Source organism: Rousettus aegyptiacus, unplaced genomic scaffold, assembly GCF_014176215.1.
Source record: "Rousettus aegyptiacus isolate mRouAeg1 unplaced genomic scaffold, mRouAeg1.p scaffold_m13_p_7, whole genome shotgun sequence".
In the NCBI taxonomy this organism is placed as follows: domain Eukaryota; kingdom Metazoa; phylum Chordata; class Mammalia; order Chiroptera; family Pteropodidae; genus Rousettus; species Rousettus aegyptiacus.
Genome location: NW_023416310.1, coordinates 77,464,239 through 77,491,283, shown reverse-complemented (window position 1 = coordinate 77,491,283; position 27,045 = coordinate 77,464,239). Strand labels below are relative to the sequence as shown.

Here is a 27,045-nt window from a genome sequence, read left to right as displayed (position 1 = left end):
GCCTACCTCACAGGTGGTTCTCTGGGGATTAAATGAGGCTTCAAAACATCACTTCCCCCACGGGTTACCTGGAGCTCTGGTTAGAATGCAGACGCTGATTCAGCAAGGTTCTGCATTTCTAACGAGCCCTCGGGTCACGCCGATGCTGCTGGTCCCCAGATCTCACTTTGGGGAGCAAGGATGTAAAGCAGTTGAAGAGTCTGCACTGGGTACCAGTTCCCATCCCTCTCCTCCTCAGCCGGGGTACGTGACGGCATCGTTGCCACTTCTGATTTTGTTATCACTGACGGTAATATGATAGCTAGCGTTGATGCGGTATGATTTATGTGGCTGAGCTAAGTGCCTTACGTCCGTTATCTTTATTGTTCCTCACTCAGTATCATCGAATAGGCCCTGTTACACCAGTGAGGGAACCGAGGCCCAAAGATGAGAAAGAACTTGCCCAGAGTCACACGGTCAGGAACAGAGTTCGCACCCAGGCCGATCCGCCTCGGCGCCCCCCCCCCCCCCCCACATCAGACCCTCGGTGTTTTCTCTGTGCCAGCACAGTGCTCCCTGGAGCCCGCAGGCGGGGAAGGCGACAGAAGGGTGTGGCAGGCGTGGGGGACGCTGGGTGACAGCAGAACGCTTCTCCAAACCCAGGCTGCTCCCGCGAAGCGCGAAGCGTTGCCCGGCCCTTCCTGAGTGAGAGGAGGCTCAGTTCTGTTCTCTTCTCCTAATTGGATGGCTTTTGTTTCTCCTCCCTAATTGAAGTCTGGCCATTGCTCGGTTGCCATGGCAGCAGCCAAGCGTTCATCTCGCCGCGGTTTGTCTTCACTCGTGGCCAATGGAAAGCCTACTGCTCCGTATCCCATGGGAATGTGGAGTGTCAGGCCGTTGTGTTTTGGTGGCTGAAGGAGGCGAGGAAGCGAGACACGGCGAAGGGCCGCCTGCTCCCACGCAGTCTCCCCGCAGAACCCCTCGTGGAATCCCCAGCCTGCTTTGAACCAGGCAGCGAGAGTGCCTGTTCTGAGCAGTGTCTTCATATCTAGGACTGGACTAAGACCTTTGCGTGCAGTACCTCATTTAATCCTCTCAGCTGCCCTAGGGAGGAACATTGGGATTACTGCCAGTTGACAGATAAGGGATCAAGGCCCCGAAAGGCTTAGTAACCTGCCGGGGTCATCCAACACATAGGGTGACTGTAAGTGTCTCTTACGTCCCCAGACCTACCTGAATGATGGGTTGGGAGGAATGCATGGCCTGCTTTCTCCAATGTCACTGGCATCAGTTCTACCAAATGCTTTAGCATGGCCTGATAGTGGTCACAGGCTTTCCAGCGGGGCCCTGGTTGCCCACCCACCCCACCCCACCCACTGCTGAGCCCAGTGCCACGCAACCCAGGTTCTGTTGGGGCAGCCCCCTTCCCAGGCCACGCTCGTGTCCCACAGCTAACCACTCCAACAGCCCCTCGGCCCCCTCTCCCTTGGCCATCCCCCCTTAGCAAAGCCCCAGCCCTGTTGAAGTGAGTTCCACGTCCTCTCCACCTGTGCAACTGGAGGAAAGCCACACCGCCATGCTGTGAGCGGAAGGGGTGGGGGGGGGCATTTGAAAATCGTGATTGTGACGCTCCCCTGAGCCGCAATGCTGCCCCGGATGTAATGCGGCAACTGGACAGTTTACTCTCTGGCTCGTCTCCATGGCGAGTTCCTGTCCTCGCCTCTCTCCTAAAACCTCCAGCATCTGCCACCCGCACCTGCTGTTGCCAGAGGTTTTGCCGTTTCTCCTGGTTCTAAGGATGGACCCTCCCCGCTCCCGTCTGAGGCCACCCTCTCCAGGGCTATGGCACCGCCAACAGTTACTCTGCTTTCTCCTCTGTCTTCAGATTTTCCCTCCTCCACTGGACCTTTAACACGTTGTTAGGGCACGCTAAAACCTGGACCCTTTTGACCCTTCACGCCCCACATCCAGTCCTTCAGGAGCTCCTGGAAGCTCCACCTTGGGAAGCTCCCCAGCCTCCAGCCACCTCCCACCACTGCCGTCTCTCACCTGGCTTGTCGGAGCAGTCTACCCCTGGGTCTCCCCGCCTCTGCCCTCGTCCTCGCCTCCCCTCCTCTCCAACACAGGAGCCAGCGCGATCCTATTAATCGCAAATCAGTGCATGCCACTCCTCTGCTTGAAACCTTGCCGTGGATTCTGTCTCCACCTAGAGTCCACACCTGGGCCCTTTGCCCGGCCTCCAAGGCCCTCGGGGGTCTTACTCCTTGTTATCTTCTGGATTTGATCCCTAAGACGCTTCCTCTAATACACTAGCGTGCTCCCCGCTCCCGGCCTCTGCGCTAGCTGCTTCCTCTGACTGGAATTTTCTTTTCCTGAATAGTGATGCACAAGGCTTGCTCCCTCACCTCATTCTGGGCTTGACCCAAGTGTCACCCCCTCAGGGAGGCCTTCCTTCCACCCTGTGGACAATCACGTTCCCCCTCCACTCTCCTATCATCCCTTTTCTCTGTATTATTCTTCGCTACAGTTTTTCATTACCTAACATTTCTCTACAGCAGAGATTTTCGAGTACATGTTATTTTCACGTTTTATCACCTGAAGTCAGGATGCAATTCATACTAGATGGCAGCTCATAGTTTAATTAGCAACTTTTTTGTCTTTCTTAGTGGTGCATGAAGTAATAGTACGTTTTATAATTGGTGACATCTTAGATTCGATGTAATACAATGTAGAATTTACTCATGGATTTGTTTTTCTGATTCCTGCAGACTGGAATGTAAGTAATCTCATGAGGACAGGGATTTTTATCTGCCTTAAATCCCGATGTATCCCCAGCAGCCAGAACAGCGCCTGGCACATGGAGACTGTCAGCAGACGTGTACACACTGAATGAACGAATACATGAATGCCCTCAGGGCCCGTCCAGGTCGTGACCTAGACCGTATTCACACCTGGGAGCCAGCCCAAAGTAGACAGTGTATCGTGCTGAAGTTAATAGTAATACGGTGCCCATGTTGCACCTCAAAGCTGCGATTTTATTCATTCTTCTTCAGCCCTCAAACATGTACTATCTTATGAGTTCGTTGTCTCCTCAGGAAACTGTGAGCCCCTTGGGGGCAAAATCCTCTCTCTTTTCTGTGGTTCCAGTCTCTTCTCTGGGCTCAGAGAATAGTAAATGAATAAACGTGTGTGTATATTTACCTTTATCCTGGGTACCTGAAACGTGCCAGCAGTCTTGCAGGTAGTTTTCCCGTTTGCCAGGTGAGGAAGCTGATGCTGAGCAAGTGAATCGTCCCCGTGGGTTTGTGTTCTTTATCTACTCACAACTGTTCCCCTAGAAGTTACCTTTAGCCGTATCAGGACTTAGTGCCATCTGTGCCATGCGCTGGCACATCCTGATAGAAGGGAAAACTGGAAGAAAGGACTCCAGGTGGGTCGGAGAGCTCGCACCTTGTCCCAGGTGCCGTCCTGAGCCTTGGCTTGTCTGCGGGCCCACCTTGCCAACTGGCTCGTGGTATCTCTGCCACCCCCTGGCACAGCCTCTGTTACGTTTGGGGAACACGAATGAGCTAAACCCCAAACCTCATCAGAGCTGTTTAAAAGGGGACTTCGTGAAACAAATAAGACATGTCATTTTTTTCTCGAAATAGTAAGGAATAATTAAAATTATTTTGTAGTTCTTTCTGCAAGGATGAATGGTAAAAATACAGTAAAACTATTAAGTCACTTGAAATACATCCTCTCTCTGGGAGGAATATTCATTTAATTTGTTATAGTTAGTTTTTATCTTAAGGGATCCATTTACATGATTCAAAGAGCTGTATTAAAAGTTTACTGAAGAGGAATCCTGCCCCTCCCGCCGCCTCTATCCCAATTTCACCACCTACCTATATAGGTAACTGGTTTGATTAGTTTCTTTTTTATCTTTCTCACTACATATATGATCAAATGATCTTGTTCCTCTCCCTTGTACCTCAGATACGGTACAAAATATACAGAGAGAATATATACTTATCCCTCTCTCCATTTCTCGTACGAAAAATAGCATAACTATATATTCTGTTGAGCACTCTCCTAAATGTTCCCTTAACGATATAACGTGAGAGCTCTCCATACCAGTATCTAGAGATAAACCTTTAACAGACATTTGTGAGTAAACCGTTGAATGAATAAGTTAGTGACTCAGTAATTGGAAATGATTACCGACTAGCCCTTTCTTCCTCCCAGGAAGCTTCCGGCTCTCCTGGAGTGCTGTTTTCCATACCTTTCCCAGGAGCAGAATTCCCAGAACACCCGCTCAGCCCCTGCTGACACTCTCACTTTTCCCGTCCCCAACAGGGAGGTGCCCAGATCAGCCTGGCTGAGGTGTGCCGGTCTGGGGAGAGGTCGACGCGCTGGTACAACCTCCTGAGCTGCAAATACTTGAAGAAACAGAGCAGGGAGCCTGAGCCAGGGGGAGCCCTGGCCCCCACCCCAGGGCATGAAAGCACGGTGAGCTGGGCCACAGGTCGCGCCATCTCCCACCTGCAGCATTGGGGTGGAAGGAAGGAAATGCCCGGCCCAGAACTGGAGATGGCTGGGCGCCCCAGGTGGAGGAAACGGGGCAGGGGGCAGCGGGGCGGAGAGGACAGGGCAGGAGGGCTCCCTGCGAGGGGCCGGTACCCCCTTCCGCAGCTCCCCCGTCCCAATCGTGCTCTCCCCGTCTCTGCTGTGCTTGACCTGGTATAACGGGCGTGATGAAAACCAATTTAATTCATGGTTTAAAAAAAAAATTAAGTGACGAAGGAAGGAGAAATCCGTGGAAGGTAGAAAGCCAGCCTTTACTGAGACCCTGCGATGTGCATAGTGGTCCACAGTGGAGGCTTTATGTAAGAGGCAGAGGGAGGTCACCGGGAGGACAGTCAGAAGAGTGACCGGGTGTTTCTTAGTTGAGTAACAGGGGTCAGTATTTCACCAATCTGAGCCTCCATTTCTTCACATCTAATCTGAGTCTAAAAAGGTTATTATGACGTTCTGAAGAAGTACAGAGTTTTAAAGTGCACATGGTAAGGGTTTGATAAATAGGATCTGTTTCATTAATTTTTCTTCAAAATCTTATATTTGCTTATTTTTTGTTTAAAAAGAATATATATCGTTTTCATTTTAGTGCAGTACATTTTAACCTGTTCAATGTCCTTAAACTGTTTCCTGCACCTTGAAAGCCCACACCTACTGGCCAGGTAGCCCAGCCAGCACTCAGTCAAGCAGTGAAATTGCCCTAGAACATGAAAGTGACACAGAGTATGGGACCTTCGTGGGATCCCAAACAGTTGGTTCCTTTGGACAGTCGCTGCCCAATATTTCAGTGGAGGGGGTGGGCGAGGTCCCACAGGTAGGGACAAGAGCAAGGGTTGAATCTGTTTTTTGCCTTCTCCTCCTCCTCCTCCCTCCTTTTTCATCATTTTCTTCAGTCTCAAACCCAGATCTCCCTCACTGCAAAAAAGAGAGTCAGTGAGCTGGCAGAGGTCTTCCAGATTCACTGCTTTCTACTTTCTAGAATTTTTTTTTTTTTTTTTTTTTGGATAAGTAGTATCAACATTAGACACGTTAGTTTTCAGTTTTCTCATTCCCATTTCTCAGGGGAATAATCATGAGCTCCCCTTAGGATGGTAAGGTTTAAAAAGATGCCGATCAGTGCCTGCGTGATGGTCTCTCTGACTCCACTGTGATCTCGTGATCTCCTCACAGCCAGAGACCTATAGTTCTGTCTCACTCAGCTGTTGAACTTGGCTATCTTCCAGAACTGTCCGCACATACCAGGGGTATTCTCAAGAGAGCTGCTAGTTAGAAGAACTAAGGGCTGTATTTCCAATGCGTATGTGACCCGGGGGGCAAGACACTTAGCCACTCTGGTCTTTAGTTTCACCCTCAGTTCACGGGGAGGGTCCCCCTCTGAGAAGCTCTGACTCTTGCCGGCAGGGGTGGCGTCCATGGTACGCAGGTGAACCCATCAGCCCTTGTCTCTGTAGGATGCCGTGTCTGCTCTGTTGGAACAGACGGCCGTGGAGCTGGAGAAGAGGCAGGAGGGAAGAAACAGCGCCCAGCCCCTGGAAGACAGCTGGTAAGCGAAGGCTCTCTTGGGCCTCGGGAGTTGATCTGGCTTGGACCTCAGCCTAGGGAAGAGATCCCCAAACACCAGGGCAACAGAGAGAGGTGTTTCCCTGGGAAAGCTGAGAACTTCTCTCCTCACGGCTTCTCTGGAGGCAGCAACGCAGTGTCATGGTCTGGTGCAGCGCTTCCCAGAACCCTTTCTTCATTTGTTATTTTATGTTCTGCGAATCGGTCCTGCTAGTTCACGTCTAATATTAGTTTCCGTTGATGCACTAAACATTTATTTTGGTAAAAGAAAAAAAAAAGACTTAAAGATCTTTTTTATTACTATAAATGGAATATAAGTATAACTCGCCATAAATTGAAGATTTCTCAGTAAAGAATTCCATTTGACTGCTAGAAACAGGTAGCAGACGATAGAAGTTTATTTCTTTGTTGCTTGAAAAGAGGAATGGAATGGGAGAAGGCAACCCAAGGCTCAGCGGTCAGCTCCAAGATGTCACTGGCAACCCAGGCCGCTTCTCTCATTCTGCTTTGCTGTCCTTACTGTGTGACCTCCATCACCAAGGCTGCTTTCTAGCCCACAGTGGCCGCGGAGTCACCAGCCATCAGGAAACAGGAAAGACAAGAGAGTGTGTCTCGTGCCTTTTAACCAAGGAGCGTTCCTGAAAGTCTCCCCTCCGCTGACGCTCCCCCACCCCCCCAGCAATTTCTTTTTGCTTCTCATTGGCTGAGCATAGCCATTTGGCCTAACTAACTGCAAAGGAGGCCGGGAAATGAGGTCGGTTAAGTGGGGTGAAAAATCAGAGTTCCATTACTAAGGAAGAATGTGGGAATAGGTATAGCCAAGTCTGCCTCGGTGGCTTCCCCCTGATGTGATCAGAGGGTCTGGAGGAGAACGGGACGGGAGGCCGCTCCTCACAGTGCGGACCTTGCTCTTCAGGCCCGCGGATCCCGGCAGAGGTGTCTCATGCCCTGAGAAACAGCAATGTCGTCACATCTTAGCGTTCTCATTTCTCCTGTGTAACCTTGGGCAACGCCTTTTGAACTTTTTATTGCAGTATAACATACATACAGAAAAGGTCGCCTAAGGGTACAGCATCTCAGGGAATTCTCAGAAACCAAACTACCCGTGTAGCCAGCAGGCAGATCGGAAACGGAAAGCAGGGCATTCATGGGCCGCCCCCCGGAAGCCCACATCGTGCTTGCTCACGTCACGGCCCCCCACCTGACGGGCAGCCGCTGCGAGGCGAGCCCTCCTGACCTGGCCTGAGCCTCAGGGGAGACATGGGGATGACACACTGACCGCCGTGGGCTGTCGGAGAGGATAAAGGAAAAGCTCACAGTAGACACTCAGTAGACGGTAGAAGTCGGTATTAGGCAAACAAGAAGGAACACTGCTAACTAGCAGCTACAGGGGAGATGGCCGAGTCCACCTAGGAAAGGAGCACAAGCTATGAATCTTGCGATTTGGGCGGAAGTGTAGCCGGGCTCAAGTGCATGGGCTCTCAATGCAGACAGCTAGCGATTCAGAGTCTTGCTCAGCCAGCTTCCTGCGGGGTCCTAGGGCTGGGTGAGGCCAGAACATCAGTAAGTTTTAAAAGCTCCATGAGTTGACTCCGTTGTGCAACCTGGGCTGAAAACCCTGGCTCTACATCTCCAATTGCTCGCCTGTGAAATACAGATTTGAAAAATGGCCACTCCACATGGGTATTTTGTCGACTCAGTATAATTATGCACAATAAGCGCTTAACTCAGACCCACAGGAAGCACTCAGTAACTCTTCTGGATTGTTCTGTTACAGCCCCAAATTATACATGTGGTCTCAGCAGGAGGCTTTCCTTAATATCTTTTACTCCAGGGGTCAGCAGATGTTTTCTGGAAAGGGCCAGAGAGCAAAGGCCGGCTTTATGGGCCGTACAGATTCTGTTGCGTCTGCTCATCTCCGGCGCTTTAACGTGAAAGGCGCCGTAGACCCCGCGCACACCACCCACCACGTCCCCGGCACTGAAACTTCCATGATGGACACTGACATTCGAATTTCACATAATTTCCACATGTCATGAAACATCGTTGTCCTTTTGATTTTTATTTTTTCCAGCCATTTAAAAACATAACCATTCCCAGCCTGGACTGCCCCAAAGTGGGCTGGCTTTGGCTCCTCCAGCTGACCCACTAATATCTGTCCATGTGGTGAAGGGTACGGCGAGGATCCTGGATTTTTGTATCTTCATTTTGTTTCTTTTCGGATCCTCTCCGAATTGTCTCAGTTCCTCTCTCCCTCTTTCCTCTTCCCTCCCAGGCCCCTCTCTTTTTCTTGCCTCTCCCTCTCCCCTCCACCTCCCTTTCTCCCTTTTTTCCCCCTCCCTCCCTCTCTCCTCTTTCCCTCTCTTTGCTTCTATTTATCATACTGCTGGGCTGGGCAGGGCTGTGACTCACAGGGGCCAAGTGCTGTGCCGGAAGTAGGCCCAGGACCTGTCTTCCAAAACCCTGGCACAAGATCAGTGGTTTCCGCCAAATTCCAAGCTTGTGTTGAGACTTTTCACGCCATCGCCTAGCAACCGCCTTCTGTTCTCTCTCCCTTTGTGGCCCTCTGGTTCCCCACCCCTTGCCATTCAAACTTCCCTAGGCACTGACTTACAAAGAGGGCTGGGTAATCCCAGAGCTGCTCTGCTGGGGTAGATCCATCCATCTGCAGCTCCCTCCCCCAGGCTGCAGGCCTCTTTGGGTCCTGGAATGTGAACTAGCCTTGCCCAACTCTGGAGTCGCTTCTGAGGCCTCCAAAGGCCAGCCCTCCGTTCTAATTCTTTGCCCTCTTTCTCCTTCAGCACCCAAGGCCCAGGGTGCCATTGTCACTCCCTCCTTTTATTTAATTAGATTTCTTTACATATAATCGGAAGGCTGGATTTTTTTTTTTTTAAAGATTCACAAAAGACAAAACTCTAAAAGTATTCAACAATACTTTTACAATAGGAGAATATAATCACAAACAATGCTAGAGTGCAATCCTGGAGTCGGCCTCCATCGGAACCTGCGTGTGTTTGTCTAGGGCAGATGTTGAGAAGTGGCCTTGCAGAATAGCCCTCAGATAAGATGGTTCCTATATATGCCCCCGCCAGCAGTGACCGCGAGTACCCCTAAGTCTGCACCCTCTCTGACACTCAATATAATGCAGCCACAATACCTAATCGAGAGTATATGTACATGTTTTATTTGAGCAGACACTGCTAAATTGACTTCAGAGTATAAATTGGCCGCTCTGATTTATGCTCCCCACAGGGTTTCTTGTCCTTTCTGGAAATATTTAGATCAGATTCACAGTCGAAAGAGGAGCGCAAGATCCTAGTGGCTCAGCACTTAGTGGACTTGGACTCACCTGTGTTGGAAACCTGGCTCTCCCACTTCGCAGCAGCCTGTGACACTGGACGTGGCCTGTCAGCTCTCTGATCCTCAGCTTTTGAATCATAAAGAGGAGGCAGTAATCGCCTCATGGTAGCACCTGGAGCTTATTAAACCCTCAGTAAAAGCTGGTTAATGTGGCGTCTGTAGAATCCTGAGGGGAATTCTCCTTGCATGTTCCCGCGTTCAGTGGCTTTTATAAGGAGACGGAGAGGCTGCGGGCGCACAGAAGGGGAGAGCAAAGCCCCTTCCATCGCAAAGTGCCCATCTAAGAGCGGAGGAGGTTTTAATGGTGGGCTGCGGGGAGAGATCCAAGACCTATTCTTCCCACTGGGAAAATCCTGAGGGAGGTTTTATGTTTATTCACAGTCTCGCTGAGCCGGCTAACTAGATGTCAGATTTCGCGCTGGAACTCCTCCTGCTCAGTGTGGTAATGCTGTCTCATGCTGATCAGAAGCCTGGCGGTTATGTATGTCTTTGAGAAGGAAAGATGGGAAAAGAGATAGATCACTAATTAACAAATGCAATCCATTTGTCACACCAACTCCTTCCAACCGTGGAGTCCATGGGGAATAGATAATTAGGAAGAATATCACCAAAACTAGAGTCTCTTTAACAAATAATGCCGGAACAATTGAATATCCATATAAAAAATAATAATAATAAGCTTTGAGCGTCATGCACAAAAATTAATCTAAAATGGATCGTAGAGCTAAACAAAAGCTGAAACTATAAAACTCCTAAAAGAAAATCCTTTACAACTTTGGGATAGGCAGAGGTTTCTTAGGTAGGACATAAAAAGCAAAAACCATTTTTAAAAACTGATAAATTGAATTTTATCACAATCAAAAGCTTCTGTACTTTGGAAGTCACCATTTAGAAAATCGAAAAGTCTAAGCCACAGGTTTGGAGAAAATATTTGCAAACGATTTACATCCAGAATACATGATGAACTCTTACAACTCAGTAATCAAAAGAGAACCCAGTTTTTAAATGGGCTAAAGATTCTAAAAGATGCTTTGCAAAAGAAAATAATGCAGGTGTTCAGAAAATGCATGAAAAGATTCTCAATGGGAAAGTGCATATTAAAACCACAATGAGACATGAGTATACACCCAATGGAAGGACCGAAGTTAAAGACAGACGGTGCCCAGCCTAGATGAGGCCCTGGAATGCTCATAGCATCGCTGCTGGGAAGATGACGTGGTAAAACCACATCGGAAAACCAGTTCGTCAATTTTCTTAAAGGGATGAACTTATGCTTACTGTATGACCAGTAATGCTCCTCCCGGGTGTATAGCTCTTATAGTCTGAATTGTGTATTTGGAGACAGGACCTTTTTGAAAGATGATTACCTTAACATGAGGTCATTAAAGTTACAGTGGGCCCTAATCCCCTGTGACTGGTGTCCTTGTAAGAAGAGGAAATTCAGACACACGGATACCAACGATGCACGCAGAGAAGGAAGACCACTGAGGACACAGCAAGGAGGTGACCATCTGCAAGCCACTGAGAGAGGTCCCAGAAGAAACCAAACCTGCCCCCGCCTTCCTCTTGGACTTTTAGCCTCCAGACCTGTGAGACAGAAATTTCTGTCTGTGGTTTTGTGTTACGGCCACCCTAGCAAACTCACATAGTATCCAGAAAAAAATGAAAACCTGCATCTACATAGACTTGTAGGTGAATGTCTGTAGAAGTTTTATTCATAATTGCCAAGAAATGGAAACTCCAAATATTCATCACCTGCTGAATAGCTAAACAGGTTGTGGTCTGTCGGTCCCATGGAGTATCAGCCATAAAAAGGTGGGAACTGTTGATATAATCACCAGCATCGGTGAATCTCAGAAACATGCCGAAAGAATGAAGCCAGAGACAAGAGAGCACATGCTGTCTGATTCCATTTATACGAAATGCCAGGAAATCACATTTCATCTCGAGCGGCAGAAAGCTGATCCGTGCTGGGCTAGGGGTGGCGGGAAATAAGCCGAGAAAGGGTGCAAGGAAATGGTCTACATCTTGAGTGTGATCTTGGTCACACAGGTGCACACATTGGTCAAAACTCGCCACGCTGTACACGGAGAATGCATTTCGCCGTATGTAAATTACATCTCCCTGAAATTGACTTTCTTTTCCCAAAAATGTGTCCTCAATCCTGAAAAGGCTTGGAAGCCCTGCCCTGGGTGCATTTAAAGGCCCATGAGCAGATCAGAGTGATCTCTGGGATGGTGACCAAAGTTCTCTGTCGTCACAGGAGGTTCGAGGAGGAGACCAGCGAGAACGAGGCAGCAGCAGCGGAGGAGGAGGGAGAGGAGGAGGGAGAGGAGGACGTCTTCGCCGAGAAGCCCTCACCAGATATGGACGCCTGCCCAGCGCTAAAGGTCGGAGGGGCTGGGGAGATGGGAGGGGCGGTCTTGAGGAAACAGCCCCATCCCTGCGCAGGGTAGTCAGTCAGAAAAGGCCCAAGGCTACGTCTTGCCCACCCCACCCCCCCCAGCATCAGGGGACACGCCCTCAGAGTGGGGTGGCCGTGTGGTCGTGTTCTTGCCTATCCTTTGGCTCGTTTCGGTGACAGTGAACAAGGAGAGGCTGACTCCACCCCTCTTCTCTCCAGCCGTGTGCAGTCCCCCTGTTTCTCTAGCTTTGCTGTCCTGTGGGTCTGAGTTCAAATGCTGGCCTGCTGCTCCCGAGCGGTGTCGTCTGAAGCAGACGACTTCACCCCTCTTGGGCTTTCATTTCCCCGTCTCTAACCTGGATACAGTGCAGCAAGTTCTCGGGTTCAGAGCATGCATTCCTTCATTCGGGTTGGCCCAGAGTGCCCTGGCAGAGGGGTGTCCAGCCAAGGTCCCCTCGCCCCTGCTTCCCTGATGCACAAAGGCGACGTGTTATGACAGCTTTCACTCTGCACAGAGATCTCTGTGTTCTTTCCACCTGCAGGACTCCCAGGACTAGAGCACCCCACTGTGTCTGAGCAGGGCACCCCGGGGGCGGAGCTGCAGGCATTGCACAGAGGTGCCTGGCCAAGGGGGACACACAGGAATCCAGGGCCCCCTTCTAACTGCTCCACATCAAGTGGGAACTTTTTTTGCAGTTTCTCTAGCCAAAGGGGGTACCTTTTTCAAAATGACACAGAGGCACTGTTGAGGCTAACAGCGGCCCCTCATCTAGGTGTTTTTGCTTGCTTATTTTTTACTGGTGGCTACTGTGAAAGGGAAGGTAGAAAATCTAATTACATAGTTAAAGAAACAAGATTTGCTGGTTACCACCGCAATTCCAAGGAAACGTCAGCAGTTCTTGGCTGGGGCGGAGGAGGCTTTGGGTGTGGCTTTGTCAAATGCTCCTGGCACATGAGTCTTGAGGGTGTGTGAAGTCCAGGACACCTGTGCTTGAGGTGCTTCTGCTGCTCATGTGAGCTTGTTTGGGGGCTAAATATGCTCCCGCTAGCCTCAGCCCACAGGTATCCTGCAGGAATAGGGGCTGGCACTTGGGTGCCGTTCTGGCTGGGCATGGCTGGGGCTGAGGAAGCCCCCAGCCGTGTCTGTGGGACAAAGGCGAGGTGACAGGAGTGGGGGACAGCTGAAGAGTCTTCCCCTTGAGTCTCAGGATGAGTGGCCGAGACTCTGGTTATTGGCCTCAAAGCTGTGGCTTCTCCCCCAGGTGGACAAAGAGACCAACACAGAGACCCCGGCCCCGTCGCCCACAGTGGTGCGGCCCAAGGACCGGCGGGTGGGCACGCCATCCCCAGGGCCGTTTCTCCGAGGAAGCACCATCATCCGCTCCAAGACCTTCTCCCCCGGACCCCAGAGCCAGTACGTGTGCCGGGTAAGCAAACAGGTGGTTCTTTCCTTCTCTCAGCACGTTTCCCGTGGGGTAGCCGAGAGCCGGCCACCTCACACCCTTCCGGGTGCAAATCCCAATGACGCTCGTGTCGCCAGGCACCTTCAGCACCTTAATGCTGCTGAGCCCTAGCCTCCTCATGTGGAGATAGCGGGCCAACTTCGTAGGGTCGTCTTAAGGGTCAACTTAGATAAAGTGTGAAGGAAGCTCAGTAACCGTACGTGGTCAATATTATCGTGACTCCAACCAGCCTTCCCCTCCTGCTTGCTCACACCCTGCCCTTCCTCAGCTGCTCGCTGAGACGGTCAGACTGACCTGTCACTGCCCCCGAGCGGGCATTCGATTCCAGCGTGCAGCCGGAGGCGACATAACAACAACAGGCCTGTGTTACTCAGTCGCTGGTTCTTTTTCCATTTGGTGTGGTCGCTGACATTGAAATCTTAGGGAAGGCAATTAAAGGTGAAATAAGAGTAGAGGTTTCACATAAAATTTCGGTTTCCCTTGAGAAAAAAGGATGGCCTAGCACCACGGCCACACATTCTCTCCTGGCCGCAATCGGCCGGAGCTCAGTGGGAAGGCAGCTGCCCGTGGGTGATGGGAGGGAAGGGACCACCTGGCCCTCTTTACCTGCGTGGTCGCCAGCCTGCTCTCGCAGGCCCCGCTGGTGTCTAGAAGCCCCGTGGTATACCCCGCCTTGCCGTCCGCTCAGTCTCCCCCTTCCTAGGTCAGCCCACTCCTCTTTTCTACCCAGAATGAGGGTTTGAGCACTTACCCTGCCTGCGGAGTCATGCCGGTTGCCGGGGCTGGAGAACCAGACCCTGTGCTAACCTTGCTCGGGGATGCACAGATGTGACATGTGTACACGTCACCTGCGTCCTAGGTTCAGGCGATGCGTGAGCATCCTAGTTTCCCCCACACCATGCAGAACCAGTGAATAGTAACTAGACGTGCAAACAGAACCTTCCTGCCTAATGTGATTCGGGGGGCCGAGGGCATATTGGGTATTCAGTATCCAAGACCTGCAATGATAAGATCAAATAGAGAAGCTAATTTCTTCATAACATGAAAATTTCACTAATTTACTGGCTACTTATCAAATTAGTCCACATGGAAGCATTCTCTGCAGTGCCTCCCAGAAATACTATAAACCCCCTCCCTTCTCTGTCAAGTCTCAAAGGAGCTGATTGTCTGAGCTTGTGAGCATTTCCACAGACAGCGTGAGCACAGTGCACCTTGGCCGCGTGGTCTGCGAAAGGGATAGCGTTCACTGAAGTCACTGAATGTGACTTTGGTGTTGGGGATTCCTGAATCACAGCTGAAGAATCCTACAGTTAAGCCACCTCACAGCTGAAGAGGAGAAAGACCCAGTCCATGTTTCAAATGAGAATATTTGGAAGGATTTAGAAAAGCCCTTAGGATAATGAATAAAACCCTCTGATTTGGGCAAAATTGCTGCCTTTATGAATACACGGTGGAAATCAACCACAAAGTGAAGAATGTTGGAAAAATCACACCAAATTAGTGTGTGATTCATTCTTTTCCATCAGGATTAGCATGCAGTTGTAATTTTGTTAAATGGAAGACAAAATATAACTTTTGCAAAGTGTTCCTCTTTTCCAACTAAAGACTCAAACTTCTCTCTGCCCCCTACCCCAAACATTTACTATAAAATTCTGGTCCCCTATTTAAATGGATTCAATTTAAGTGGCCCTTTTCCAGGAATGGCATCCTCGAATAACAAGGAGCTCCTGTCCTCTTAAGCATCTATAACATGCCTAGCACCACACTGGGTTCTTCCCATACTTTATTATCTGGACCAGTTTCCAACGCTGCAAGCCTGCAAATTAAGAAATTCCCCATCGGTGTGGATCACATGCCACAGCAGGAGGCGCCTCAGCAATGCCATGTACTCTCCTCCCTTGCCTTCTGACTGGCCCACCTCGGCCCACGCTTACCTCCTTATTACACAGTCTTACCAAAAGCTGCAAGAAGTAGCCAGTGGCACAGCATCCTGAATTTTTTCCTATCTTTTCCTCTAAGACTCCTTAGGCATGCAGTCTTATCTCCTGAGATGCAACAGGTAACAATTCAGTTCTCTGTTTTGCACCCACAATATGAACATTACTGATTCTCCCTCCTACCTCCAGCTCCATGTTTTCCAGTCTGTGACTTATGGCACACCACTTCCTAGCACCAAGTCCTGTGCTAGTCAGGGTTCTTGATGGCAAGCAACAGAACCAGACTCTGATCCATCAGTATATGCAGGAAAGAAATTTTTGCAAAGGAAGTTGAGAAGCTCATGTATTCAGAAGGCTATATAGAACCAGCCTCAGAAATCAGACCACAGCCAAAGTCAGACCACAGAGATGATCAGGTGACATTGCCAGTGTCGCTGTAGAACCTGGCCCAAGCTGGCCCTACCGCTGCTTCCCCTAGACCGCGGGAGTTGGTGGCCTGGTTAATCCAGGAAGCTTAGTAACAGAGAATTGGGTCCAACTAACCAGGTTGTGATTGAGGATTTTGGCGGTTTCATCTAATTATCAGACAGAGCCTAGTCCAGTGCCTGCTTCTAGCTGTAAGGGAGGCCACCAAAGCAAGACTGGTACTTTCAGCTTCATTAGCATGAGGTGGGCTTTGTCTCCCACCATGAGTCATAAAGTAGGGATTACCCCACCCCTCGGATGGATTTTCAAATGCTTATTAGCAATACCCCCCCCCAAAAAAAAAATCAAAAACAATTTTCTTTGTGATCTAAACTCACAAACAATCCTGCAAGGCAAGTAGTATTAACCCCATTTCATAGATGCAAAAACCAAGACTCAGAAAGTGAGAGCTCTTTTTCTAGGTCAGGAGCTACTAAGAGCCTTCGGCCTGTGTGTTACTCAGAGCCACCTCCCGAAGGACTCTGCTCTCCTCTAGTCTGAATACACCCAGCTCTGCACACCCAGTGCCCTCTGCTGGGTGTCTCCCTTCCGTGGTCTCCGGCAGGGCCTGTGTCACTTGGCTAGTTCCCTGGCCTTGGGCCCCCACTGAACTTTAAGTCCATGTGGGCAGGAACAGCGTATTACACCCCCCACAGCTCTCCACAACCCGTGTCGTTAACATCTGTGTGTTTATCAGCAGCGCTGTTACAGCTGTTGATTGGCTCATTTTGACCTGACGGGTCAGTCCTTCCCAAATCCTCATTCCTGAGCTAGCTCCCTGTGACTTTATTATTTTATATCGTATACAATTTATATGCACTTATATAATTATTTTTGTAGCATAATAGTAAGTTTCCCTTACTCTTACATGTAAATAAAAACAAAGCAACAATATATTCTATCATGTTTATAATCAAATGCATTGAAATATTTCATGTAAGGAAAAGTTAACTTCAAGATCTTAATATAGCTTTCATCACTCATTTGTAACATGGTCTTTAACACGTAAAGGACTGTGGCTTAAGGATCAGTCCACCTTCGGACTGAAGCAATGCAGGATAACTCCCCTTTCTGGTATGATAGTCAGCCTGTCCTTTCATACGAATTCACCCCAGTCGAAGTGGCCCATCCCTCCATCTTAGTTTCATCTCTGAGCTCTGTGTGCATCCTGGGGGCCAGGAGAGGATGTGGGCTTGGAGTCAGGCTGGATGCTGAACTCTTGATTTTGATACTCACCAGCTGTACTCCTCGTAAAAGTGTCTTAACCTCTCTGGGCCTCCCTTCCCTTTGTGAGGATTGTTTGAGGATTAAATGAAACCATTAGTAAAGCACATGGCACATAGTAGGTTCTCTGTCCACTTGGTTGTAATTATTGTTATTCTAGTTCTGGTTGAGATTCTGCCTAGCACAGTAACCATTTCATTATGTCCCAAGTGTTGCTGTGTTCATTAATATAGCAGAACTATCAATATCGTTATCACTAATAATTGTTAATAACGGCAGAAATGATGGCACCCAGCTTCTCAGAAGACACGTGCAGCAGTGAGCTGACAGCCACCAGAACAAACAGGCGCTGTAGTATCGGCCTGTGGCGATTCCACGGACTTGGAAATGTGACTCAAGAAAAAAGCCCCTGCCCCACACATCCTGGGATGCACTCTTGTCCCAGCCTCCCCCTCCGGTCCTCCTGTGGGGGGACACGCACTCTCAGCAGAAAAGCATCGGCCATGACCACAGCCCTGATCTCTGGCCGTGGGTGGAGAATGTTAGCTTTCTGGGGAGAGTACACATAGCTAAATGACTGAAAGGGTTCCAAGGGGAGAGCTTTGATCAGCACAGCCCTCACCGAGCCTCTCTGCCCTCATCTTCTCCATGGTTACTGGTCCCGAGGCTTTGCTCTCGGGCTGCTTTTGTGTGTGTGTTGCGTATGTGTGTGTTATATATCTCAATCTTCATAGTGGCTCCATTCGAGCTATAAAGGCTTGCGCTGTGGACAACAGGGAAGAGTCAATACAAATAGGTGGTCTTGTGGCAGGTCAAGGAGACAGTATATCCTAGAGTCACGCTGTCTGGTGTCAACCCCACTGTGCGCTACCTGCTTGCCAACCATGGGCAAGTCCCGTAACCCCAAGCGCTCACTTTACCAATGTGCTCCTGTCACGTGCAGTGGTTGGAAGGAGTAAGTGAGACGTCACACGTACGGCTTGTAGCAGCACACATTGTGCCGGGTACATGCTCAGGAAACATTCATCTAGAAGGGCAAGGGGAGTCAGAATGAAACCCGCCTCGCACAGCCCCCAGGGAACAGAACTCTGGGTGAGCGTACAAGAAAGGACTGGACCAATGGGGGAAACCGCACCCGTCAGGCCCCGGTGTGCCTTCCAGAGGCACTCGGACCTTCATGAACTCCCATGACTTTTTTCTTGCAGCTGAACCGGAGTGATAGCGACAGCTCCACTCTGTCCAAGAAGCCACCTTTTGTTCGAAACTCCTTGGAGAGGCGCAGCGTCCGGATGAAGCGGGTAAGACAGTCCGCTCGAAGCCACTGGTACATCTCGTTTCCCCAGGCACACCCCCTCACGTCTGACTGTTGCTCCGAGCCACTGGTTTTAAGAAGGTCACTCTTGCAATCGTGATGGTATCCGAGAATGGAAGTTCGGGAACTGTAAGGCCTGTGTAGGCCCTGGGGAAGGTGCCAAAGGGTAAATGTGACTTTATCGTCATGACGAAGTGGTTAGATCAGGAGTGTGCCTTCCTGGGTAGAAATCCAGGTCACTGAGAGCTAATCAGCCCAAGATGTCGTGGTCACTGATGGGAGCGCGCCTCACACAAGCCTCTGCTCAGTGTGCCGTCCAGCCGACTGAGTGGTTAAAGGTTCTGACAGCCCTCCCTGAGGGCAGAGGAGCCAGGTACCCCCAGCACCAACCGGAAGCAGGGAGGCGTGAGTGGGCTTCTCTCAGTCCAGCCAGAAACACAGGGAGGAGACCACAGCTGTCCCCATAGAGAAATCTCTCCTTTCCTTACGGACACCTGACTGGGGGATCGGGGTGGGGCGGCGTTAGGAAAGGACTGACTCTTGAGTGGGACTTGCACCAGCCAGGGCTGCAGGAGAGGCAGAGGCGCCCTCCCCTCGAAGCACTTTCTATGCAGACTCAATAGCAGTCCCGGTGAGTTAGTAGAACAAAGAGAACCCCGGAGCCAGAATGTCAGAAAGAGAAGTAGAGCGAGCAGAGGGAAAGGAGGGCGTGTGACGACAGCCCCGTGCAAGGGAGGGCTTCTCGGTGCCCACTGCAGACCAGCTGCTGGTGGCCAGAATCAGGAGTTGGTCCTGCCTGTGTCGATCACTCCCTCCCCACCCCCACGAATCTCCAGAAAGAGCCAGAGTGAGCAAGAGAAAGCAGTGAAGCAGAGGGTTCACAGGAAAGGGCGAAAATGCTGGCTTTGGAGGACGGTGGGCATGGCCTGAGGTGACAGGGACTGCCCACCCCACCTGTCTCCTGTGGCCAGCTGTGCCGCAGTCTCCTGAGGAGCTTGCTCCCCGGCCACACTCCCAGACGGTTTGATTCAGCCACCGAGCCAGGGCCCCGGAAACAGCATTTGTAACCAGCTGGAGCCGGTGTGCATGCCCCACTCCTGGAGAAAGGCCCCTGCGGAAGCTCCCGCTTGCTGCTCCTGCCTGTCCGACGGCTCCCTTCCAAGGCGGCCCCCACGGGAGCTCCCCTTTCTTCGCCTCCTAAGGAAGCTTTTGATGCCGGGTCTGGGTCCACGTTTCCCTCGGGTTCTAAACTATGTCCTGAGGAACAGGAGCATCTAGAGGCCAGGCCAGGGCCCGGGACGCTGCCATCCTTCCACTCACTTCCTGAGCTATGCCTCGTCTTCTTTGGCCCAGTTTCTAAATTGGACATCGGTCAATGCAAAGCAAAGGAATCTTTGTTTCTCAGTTTGAGAACTTGAGCCACATAGATCCTCAGCTGGATTTCTTGACCCTGCCCATGTACAAGCACAGACTAGATAGCAGTCACCCTAGCGAGCCTTGTAAAACTTCTGCATTGAGCTCTTTCATGTTCCTGAAAATGAACTCGTCAGCCTTCAGTGAGGATAGTTCTAGTAACGTCTTAAGACCTCTTTTCCAATCTCTTTATTGGTCATCGTATTTGTTTTTTGTTGCTGCATAACAAATTACGATAAACTCAGTAGCTTAAAATAATATAAATTCATTATCTCGCAGTCCCCATGGGTCAGGAGTGCCGGCCCAGGTTAGCTGGACCCTCTGCTCAGGGTCTCACCAGGCTGGACGCTAGGTGTTGACCGACTGCATCCCTGTCTGGAGTTTCGACTGGGGAGAGAGTCACATCCTGGCCCCCTCGGGGCATTGGCAGGATTCATCCCTTGCATTTTCTTGCCAGCCACAGCTCCTAGGGGGTCACTCTCAGGTCCTGGCCATGTGGCCCTCTCCACAACATACATTGTTTCTTCAAGGCCAGCAGATCTCTGTTCAGAAAGGGCCTGGTTCATCTCCTGAGGGCTCCCTTTATTAGGCTAGGCCCGCCCAGGATAACCTCCCTTTTGATTAACTCAAAGTCAACTGATTAATTACCTAATCACAGAAGTGACAGTCCATCATATCCACAGGTCCCACCCACACCTGGAAGGGCATTTATTCAGGGTGTGGATGTCACAGGGTGGGAATCTTGGGGGCTAGCTTGGAATTCAGTCTCCCACGGTCACTTAATCTTTTTTTAATTACTACTGGTCTTTAATAGAAGGAGAGTTAATGATTATATTACTTCGGATCTTTTATGTACAGATAACTGAAGAACTCAAATATAGCTGGAAAATGAAAGGGGGGAGGGGCATTGGCTCATGTAATGGAGGACAGCAGGATGTTGGAATAGTTTCAGGCATGGATGGATCCTCAGTGCCCCACTCATGGCACTGCTTTCCCCAGATAGGTTAATTCTTAAAAAGGGTTACCCCATTTGGTGGTTAAAGATGGCCGTGATCAAGTTTCGGGTTTATATCTTGCTGGCTTAACCACCTCTGTGTCAAGACAGCTGGGACCTCACAGGGTTGAGAAATGGGACTGAGGTCCCGGTAGTAAGGCGCCCAGCACCAGGCCTGGGACATAAAATGCTCAATAAAACATGAGCTGTAGAAGCGGAAGTAATCACGACAGGGGCGGGGGCGGGGGCGGGGCATTCCGAAGTTGTGGAAACCTGCAGATGAAGGGAGGAGGGTATTTGAGGGTCAGGGAAGGGGTCACGTGGGCTCACTAGTCCCGCCCCCTCACTAAACAGTCAGAGCCGCCTCCGCCCCCGCAGCCGTCGTCCTTCAAATCCCTGCGCAACGAGCATCTGATGCGCACCTCGCTGGACCTTGAGTTAGACCTGCAGGCCACCAGGACCTGGCACAGCCAGCTGACTCAGGAGATCTCGGTGCTGAAGGAGCTCAAGGAGCAGCTCGAACAGGCCAAGAGCCATGGGGAGAAGGAGTTGCCGCAGGGACTGCGAGAGGACGAGCGCTTCCGCCTGCTGCTGAGGATGCTGGAGAAGCGGGTGAGTGCGGCGCGAAGGCAGGAGCGGGCCGGCGCGGGCCGGGCTTGGAGACAATCTGAGAGAGATCCGATCCGCTGCTGCAAGGGAGCGAGGCCCGAGCTTTGAACGGGGCCTACAGCCCTGGGGACACGGAGAGTATGGATCCCTCGTTCCCATCAGCAGAGGTATCCAGGAACCTCTTTGCTCAGTAAACTTTTTAAGTCGTGTGTAGGCCCTCATCATTCACACCATTTATCAAACATTGGTACCTCATCGGTGCTGGAGCACACGCTTCAACAGTAAATGTGGAACAGTAAATCTTGACCTGCCCTAGTACCTGCGCATGTGGTAGCACAGACTAGTTACCTACGCAGAGGGGAGGGGGGCAGACATGGCCTGGCTTTGTACCAACTGAGATGCTGGGAATGCGTGCCTGCTCATGGCCCTGCCCTCCTGTCCTGGGTTTGAGGATTTGCATTGTTGCTCAAGGAAAAAGCTAAATGGCAATAGCACGCAATGAGTTTTATGAGGGGGTGCTGCTTTCACAAGTGGGAGACGACCTTCACAGCATGAGACCTCCCAGAGGCAACTTTCCTGGGGTGCTACCTAGACAGTTAGGGTAGAGAGGGAGGTTGGAGAGGGGGACCTCCTGCCTAGATGACCTCACTCAGCAGCAGCATGAGGGTCCTCTCGGTCAGAGAGCTGCAAAGCAGAAGCAACTTGGGTCTTTCATAGCCCTAAGGTATATTTTATCTCTTGATTAGCAGATGTTAGGTGCAGCTTCACAGGGTATATACAAAGCAGGAAGGTTCTAAATGGTTTAAAAATCTGCTTGTTTGAGTTATATTTAAAATAATTGGATGGGCGAACATTTGAGTTGGGCACCTGCAGGCTTTTGAGCTAACAGGCCCGGACTATCATGAAAAAGTAAACAACACAGGGCCAATAAACAAAGGCCATCTTTGACTCATTTGCTACTCTCAAATTGCCACGCTCAGCAGATATAACAGACCTTTGCAGGTTCCCTCTGCACATAGCCAGACAGTGCAGAGAGCACCGTGCAGAGGGTGTGTGCCCAGATCGTTGGGAGGGCCTTGAGCACAGTTGCATGTCTTGAATTGGGTTTCTACCACTTCTTAGTTGTTTGACGTTGAAAAGGTTTCTTGACATGTCTGGGCCTCAGTTTCCTCAGCTGTAAAACAGAGGTAGTTACAAAATCTACCTTCCTAGGTGGCCTTGAGGATAAGATGAGGTAGCACACGATTCACCAGGTAGCCCTCATCTCCTCGATTCTAACAGGTCCACAGAGGTGTTCGGTTCCCTGGCCACTCTCACAGATGATGGGGTCGCTTCCCCTCATATTTTGAATAAAGAGGATCCCACAGTGGAAGAGTGGGGTTGTCCTTTCTGTGACCCTCAGACCTTTTGACTACAGTAGGGTCCTCATTTGTGCTAGAAAGTTCTCCTTGGCTGACTCATTTCTGGAGGCCCCAATGACTCCCCACATCCTCATAGCTTTGCTTGCTTTGCCTGCAGATGGACCAAGCAGAGCACAAGGGTGAGCTTCAGGCAGACAAGATGATGAGGGCGGCTGCCAAGGATGTGCACAGGCTTCGCGGCCAGAGCTGTAAGGAGCCCCCAGAAGTACAGTCTTTCAGGTAAGCAGGTGGGCCCCCAGCCCGCCCGCCTTTCCCTGTCTCTCAGCCGCCTACCCAGCCTCGGTCTTCTTGCACTACTGACTGTCCCATGCTCCCCTAGCAGACCACCAGCTCACACTCTCTCTCTGTAACAGACGTTCATCCTCTGCCAAGCCGTCCCCGGTGGTCCGTGCACTCTGCAGTACACTCCCTCGGCTGTCTGTCAGTCCCCACACAACTCGAGCTGATTTGTTAGATTCTCTTGTTTAATGAATGAGCCACCTGCCCCGGCCTTTCCTCTTAGCGGTTCCATCACCAGCAATTGCGGAGGATCAGCTGAATGATAAATAAGTCGGGGGTGATGGATGCCCGCCGGGCCTCCCTGGCTCTGCCCGCTGCCTGGCAGAATCTCAGGGAGGTGCCTTCTGGCTGAGCCGGACCCAGGCATTTCACAGGAAGCCCTCCCGTTCACAGATGGCCTTGTATTTAGACTCTGATGCCTATTCAGATAAGGCTAAAAAACATTCCTTTGCGGTACATACACGTTTAAAACATTCTGTACTTTGTATAACTTGGACATCTCTTGGCATTTTAACCAATTGGGAATCTATAACAAACACTAGAAGTGGCTCAAATCCCTTTTAAACTCAGGCCCCTGATTTGAACTGAAGGTCGCTGGTCCTGCTAATGCCCGCTAAAGCATTGGTTCAAACCAGGGATGATTCGCATCCCCTGGGGACATTTGGCAATGTCTGGGGACATTTTTGGTTGCCACAACCGGAAGGAGGGATGGGGGAACTGCGACTGACATCTAGTGGGCAGAGGCCAGGGGTGCACAGGACATTCCCCACCGCAGAGTTACTCTGCCCATGATGTCTATAAGGTGAGGTTGGAAACTCTGCTCTAAAGGGATGGGATGGCCTCTTTTACAGGGAGAAAATGGCGTTTTTCACCCGGCCTCGGATGAATATCCCAACCCTCTCTGCGGATGACGTCTAATCACCAGAAAAGTATTTCCTTTGTTCCACTGACCACGCTGTGAACGTAGACTGTGGCTAAAGTTATTTATGTGGTGTTATATGAAGGTACTGAGTCACAAGTCCTCTAGCGCTCCTGTTGGTTTGAAGATGAACAGATTTTTTAGTTGGGGTTCTATTATTATTAAAAACAAAAAACAAACAAACAAAAAAACAAAAAACAAAAACAAAAAAACCAGCATTAAAATGACAAGATTGTATAGTTTGTATATTTAGGAATGTATTTTTGAGAAAGAAAATTTAAATGAACTAAAGCAGTGTTAAGTTGCTGCTCTTCTTAAAATAAAATTGTTTAGATTTTTTTTTTTTTTCTTGTACAGCTCTACCTTCTAGAGGTTTCACTGCAATAAGTAAGTAATGTTTTGGGGACGGTAATCCTAAAAGGACGTCCTATAGACATCACAGCACAGCTGACCTTTCCTACTTAACATATTTTATACAATATTTTTTAAATGCACAGGAACTGTTTGGGGGATTCTAGGGTGCATCTGTGAATCTTCATGAGCTGTGATGTGTTTTTGTGTGGCCGCCTGATACGCAGTGGGCAGCACGGAGCTGGCAGCAGGCCTGCCCACGCCGGTCTCGGATGCCCAGTGAAGCCACTGAAGTGAGTGAGGGAGGGCTGTGAAGAATTCCTTTCAGTTTTATCTCCATCAATAAAGTGGCCTTTCTGAACAAATTTCCTCTCTCTTTTTCTCCCCCACCCCTCACTTCATCTGTTTCCCTGATTTTCGACTCTTCTCCTTCCCAGTCATTTCCTTCCCACCCGTCCCCAGTGCAGTCCAGGTGATATTTTGTTTTTGTTTTGTTTTCTTTGCCCACCCATTTGCTCATTTGCTCATTTCCATTATTAAATGGAAATGACTACTCAGTGGGGCTATTGCAGGCCATTGGAAGTCAGCCTTTAACAAACAAGTAGCAAAATCTCTTCCTCCCTCCTTCCTCTGACATTATTCTGTGCCATTTTCTTCAGAGTATGTTGCACCACCAGTTACATCAGAGTCACTGGGGGCAGCTTATCAAAAATACAGACTCCTGGACCCTCCCCCAACCGGGATGGGCCCAGAGACCGGCTTTTATCCCTGCTCCCACGGCCAGCCTTATGCACTCTGCAGTTGGACAGACCAACTCTATAATGTGAGTGAAGCCCGGGCTCTCCCTCGCCTCCCCACTACATTCCTTACCTGGCTATTTCTCCTCATGTAGAAGGAACCTACAGTGACATAGAATCCACCAGTACTCCCCACGTGGCTTCCAGGGCTTTCGATAGCCTGGCCTCCCTCCAACTATCCAGTCGTTTCTCACCACCATCTGGGGCTTCTTTCCCCAGAGTTTCACATCTCCGACACACCGTTGTCTGATGCACGCACTCTACTTTGTGAAACGACATCCCGCACATTGAGGGTTGGCTTTGCAGTTTCTTCAGATGAGTATCAGAGTCCCCAATCAATTTCAATACATCCGAAGCAAAACATTGTTTCACGCTGTTCCTATGGGCCCTGAGATGTGCACGGCTCAGAGCTTTGAGACAGCTGCTGTCCTTGAAGACCCTGCCCTTCTGTTACGAGTACTGGCAGCAGTGAGGGAGCAGATGACTCAAGCCAGACAGAGTGACCCGTCGCATTGGCTACCAAGGATAGGCATGGGACCCCAGTTGGACCAGTCTGACCTCTTCTACAGTTTCCACCTGAAGGTTAGAGACTAGATTTTTCTCTTCCTAAAGCCACCTGTAGCCAAGGTTCTAGCTTCTGGGGCCAACCCCACAGAGAAAAGCAGATAGAAGAAGTGGGGAGAGAATGGTATCCTTGGGGTCTGACCTAATTGACACCAGAGGTCAGCTGCATCCTCACTCTATCTGTAGTCTGTCTGGTGAATCCTGTCAAGTGCTCAATAGAACTGGACCATCGTGCAATGGGATTTTTTTCACTCAATCACACACCTTTATCTGTGTTCAGCTTTACCAGCAAGGGTCAGCCTCTCACATCCCCACAGCAGCTGCGTCTATGAAACAGAGTCCTAAATGACCTGCTTGTGTTAGGGGGAAGGCTACATGGAGCAAGCACATCCTCCTGCCCAGGAAGTGTGTCTCAGTGTCACTTCAGCTGACAGAGCATTCGTAGGGAGAACGAGGCCACCCCTCAGAAGGAGAGGGTCCTCTGTCTGCCACGGCATCGAATTCCCTATAAACAGTCACTGCCCAGCCACCGGTACTTCCCGTTGTTGTTTGGTGAGGAACTGAAGAATAAATAAACTTCCACTCATAATTGTGTGTGTGTGTTCTCCAAAATATTGAGAAAACAAGATCTTAGAATTGTGAAATGACCTGTTCAAGATCACTCAGATTAATAAATGGCCAGACCTAGGATGCAACTCTGACCTTTGGACTATGGAATTCATATTCTTTCAGCTCTGGTTTCTGTTTGACAGAAGTGTGGTCACATGAGGCTGTACTTGAAGGGACTTTGAACATTTGGTTTTCAGGAATAAAGTCATGAAATCCTATGGTTCCTCTGCATGAAGGTGTGGAGAAAGGCGGCGACTAGGATACCAGCCTGCAGACAGACAGCAGACCTCACTGAATCTGATCGTCCCATTCATAAAACCAACGGTTGCTTTTTGACTACAAATCTTTTGCCATGTGCACACTGCCAGTGTTTGTGCTTCCTGCCTCTGAGAAGGCTGACATGTAAGATTTGTCCCGTCTACTTGGTACACTCTTCTGTGTCTTCATCCCACCTTCAGACTGTCTTCTCTTTATCACTATTCAGATCTCAGCTCAAGCCTTACCCACTTGGAGAACCCTCTCCACTCTGACCCTGGGCTGCCCATCCAACTTCCTTTCCCACAAGTCACCCTGGCACAGTAACCTGATTTGTTGGCTTCAGAGCACAGTTCCCTAGTCTTGTCTCTCCCCTCTAGACTGAAAGACCTTAAAGTAGGGAACTTGTCTTGTTTTCTGTTGGATCTGACAAAGAATGGGTCCTCAATAAATATCCATGGGATAATGAATGAGATTAAATGTCTGTCTCGGTGATAAGTTTACTCCCTTCTCCTTTGTCACTTAATCAGGAAAAAGAAAAGTTCTGGGCGGAACGGGAATAGTAAAGGCTCT

The 27,045-nt window shown here is 50.0% G+C and overlaps 1 protein-coding gene across 11 annotated transcripts in view; it reads left to right on the top strand.

Annotated features, from left to right (window-relative positions):
* WWC1 (WW and C2 domain containing 1) overlaps positions 1-24,612 on the top strand; it is a 129,138-nt gene extending 104,526 nt beyond the window's left edge. For 6 of the 11 annotated variants that reach the window (XM_036224952.1, XM_016151431.2, XM_036224951.1 and 3 more), the window contains exons 16-23: positions 4,318-4,470; positions 5,988-6,079; positions 11,720-11,846; positions 13,123-13,287; positions 18,155-18,247; positions 21,023-21,280; positions 22,796-22,917; positions 23,829-24,612. In XM_036224952.1, the coding sequence (XP_036080845.1) occupies positions 4,318-4,470; positions 5,988-6,079; positions 11,720-11,846; positions 13,123-13,287; positions 18,155-18,247; positions 21,023-21,280; positions 22,796-22,917; positions 23,829-23,895 (1,077 nt within the window). In that variant the 3' untranslated portion in view covers positions 23,896-24,612. The remainder of the gene's footprint in view (positions 1-4,317; positions 4,471-5,987; positions 6,080-11,719; positions 11,847-13,122; positions 13,288-18,154; positions 18,248-21,022; positions 21,281-22,795; positions 22,918-23,828) is intronic. The other 5 variants (XM_016151432.2, XM_036224950.1, XR_004952144.1 and 2 more) reach the window with 4 other exon arrangements.
* The last annotated feature ends 2,433 nt before the right edge of the window (positions 24,613-27,045 follow it).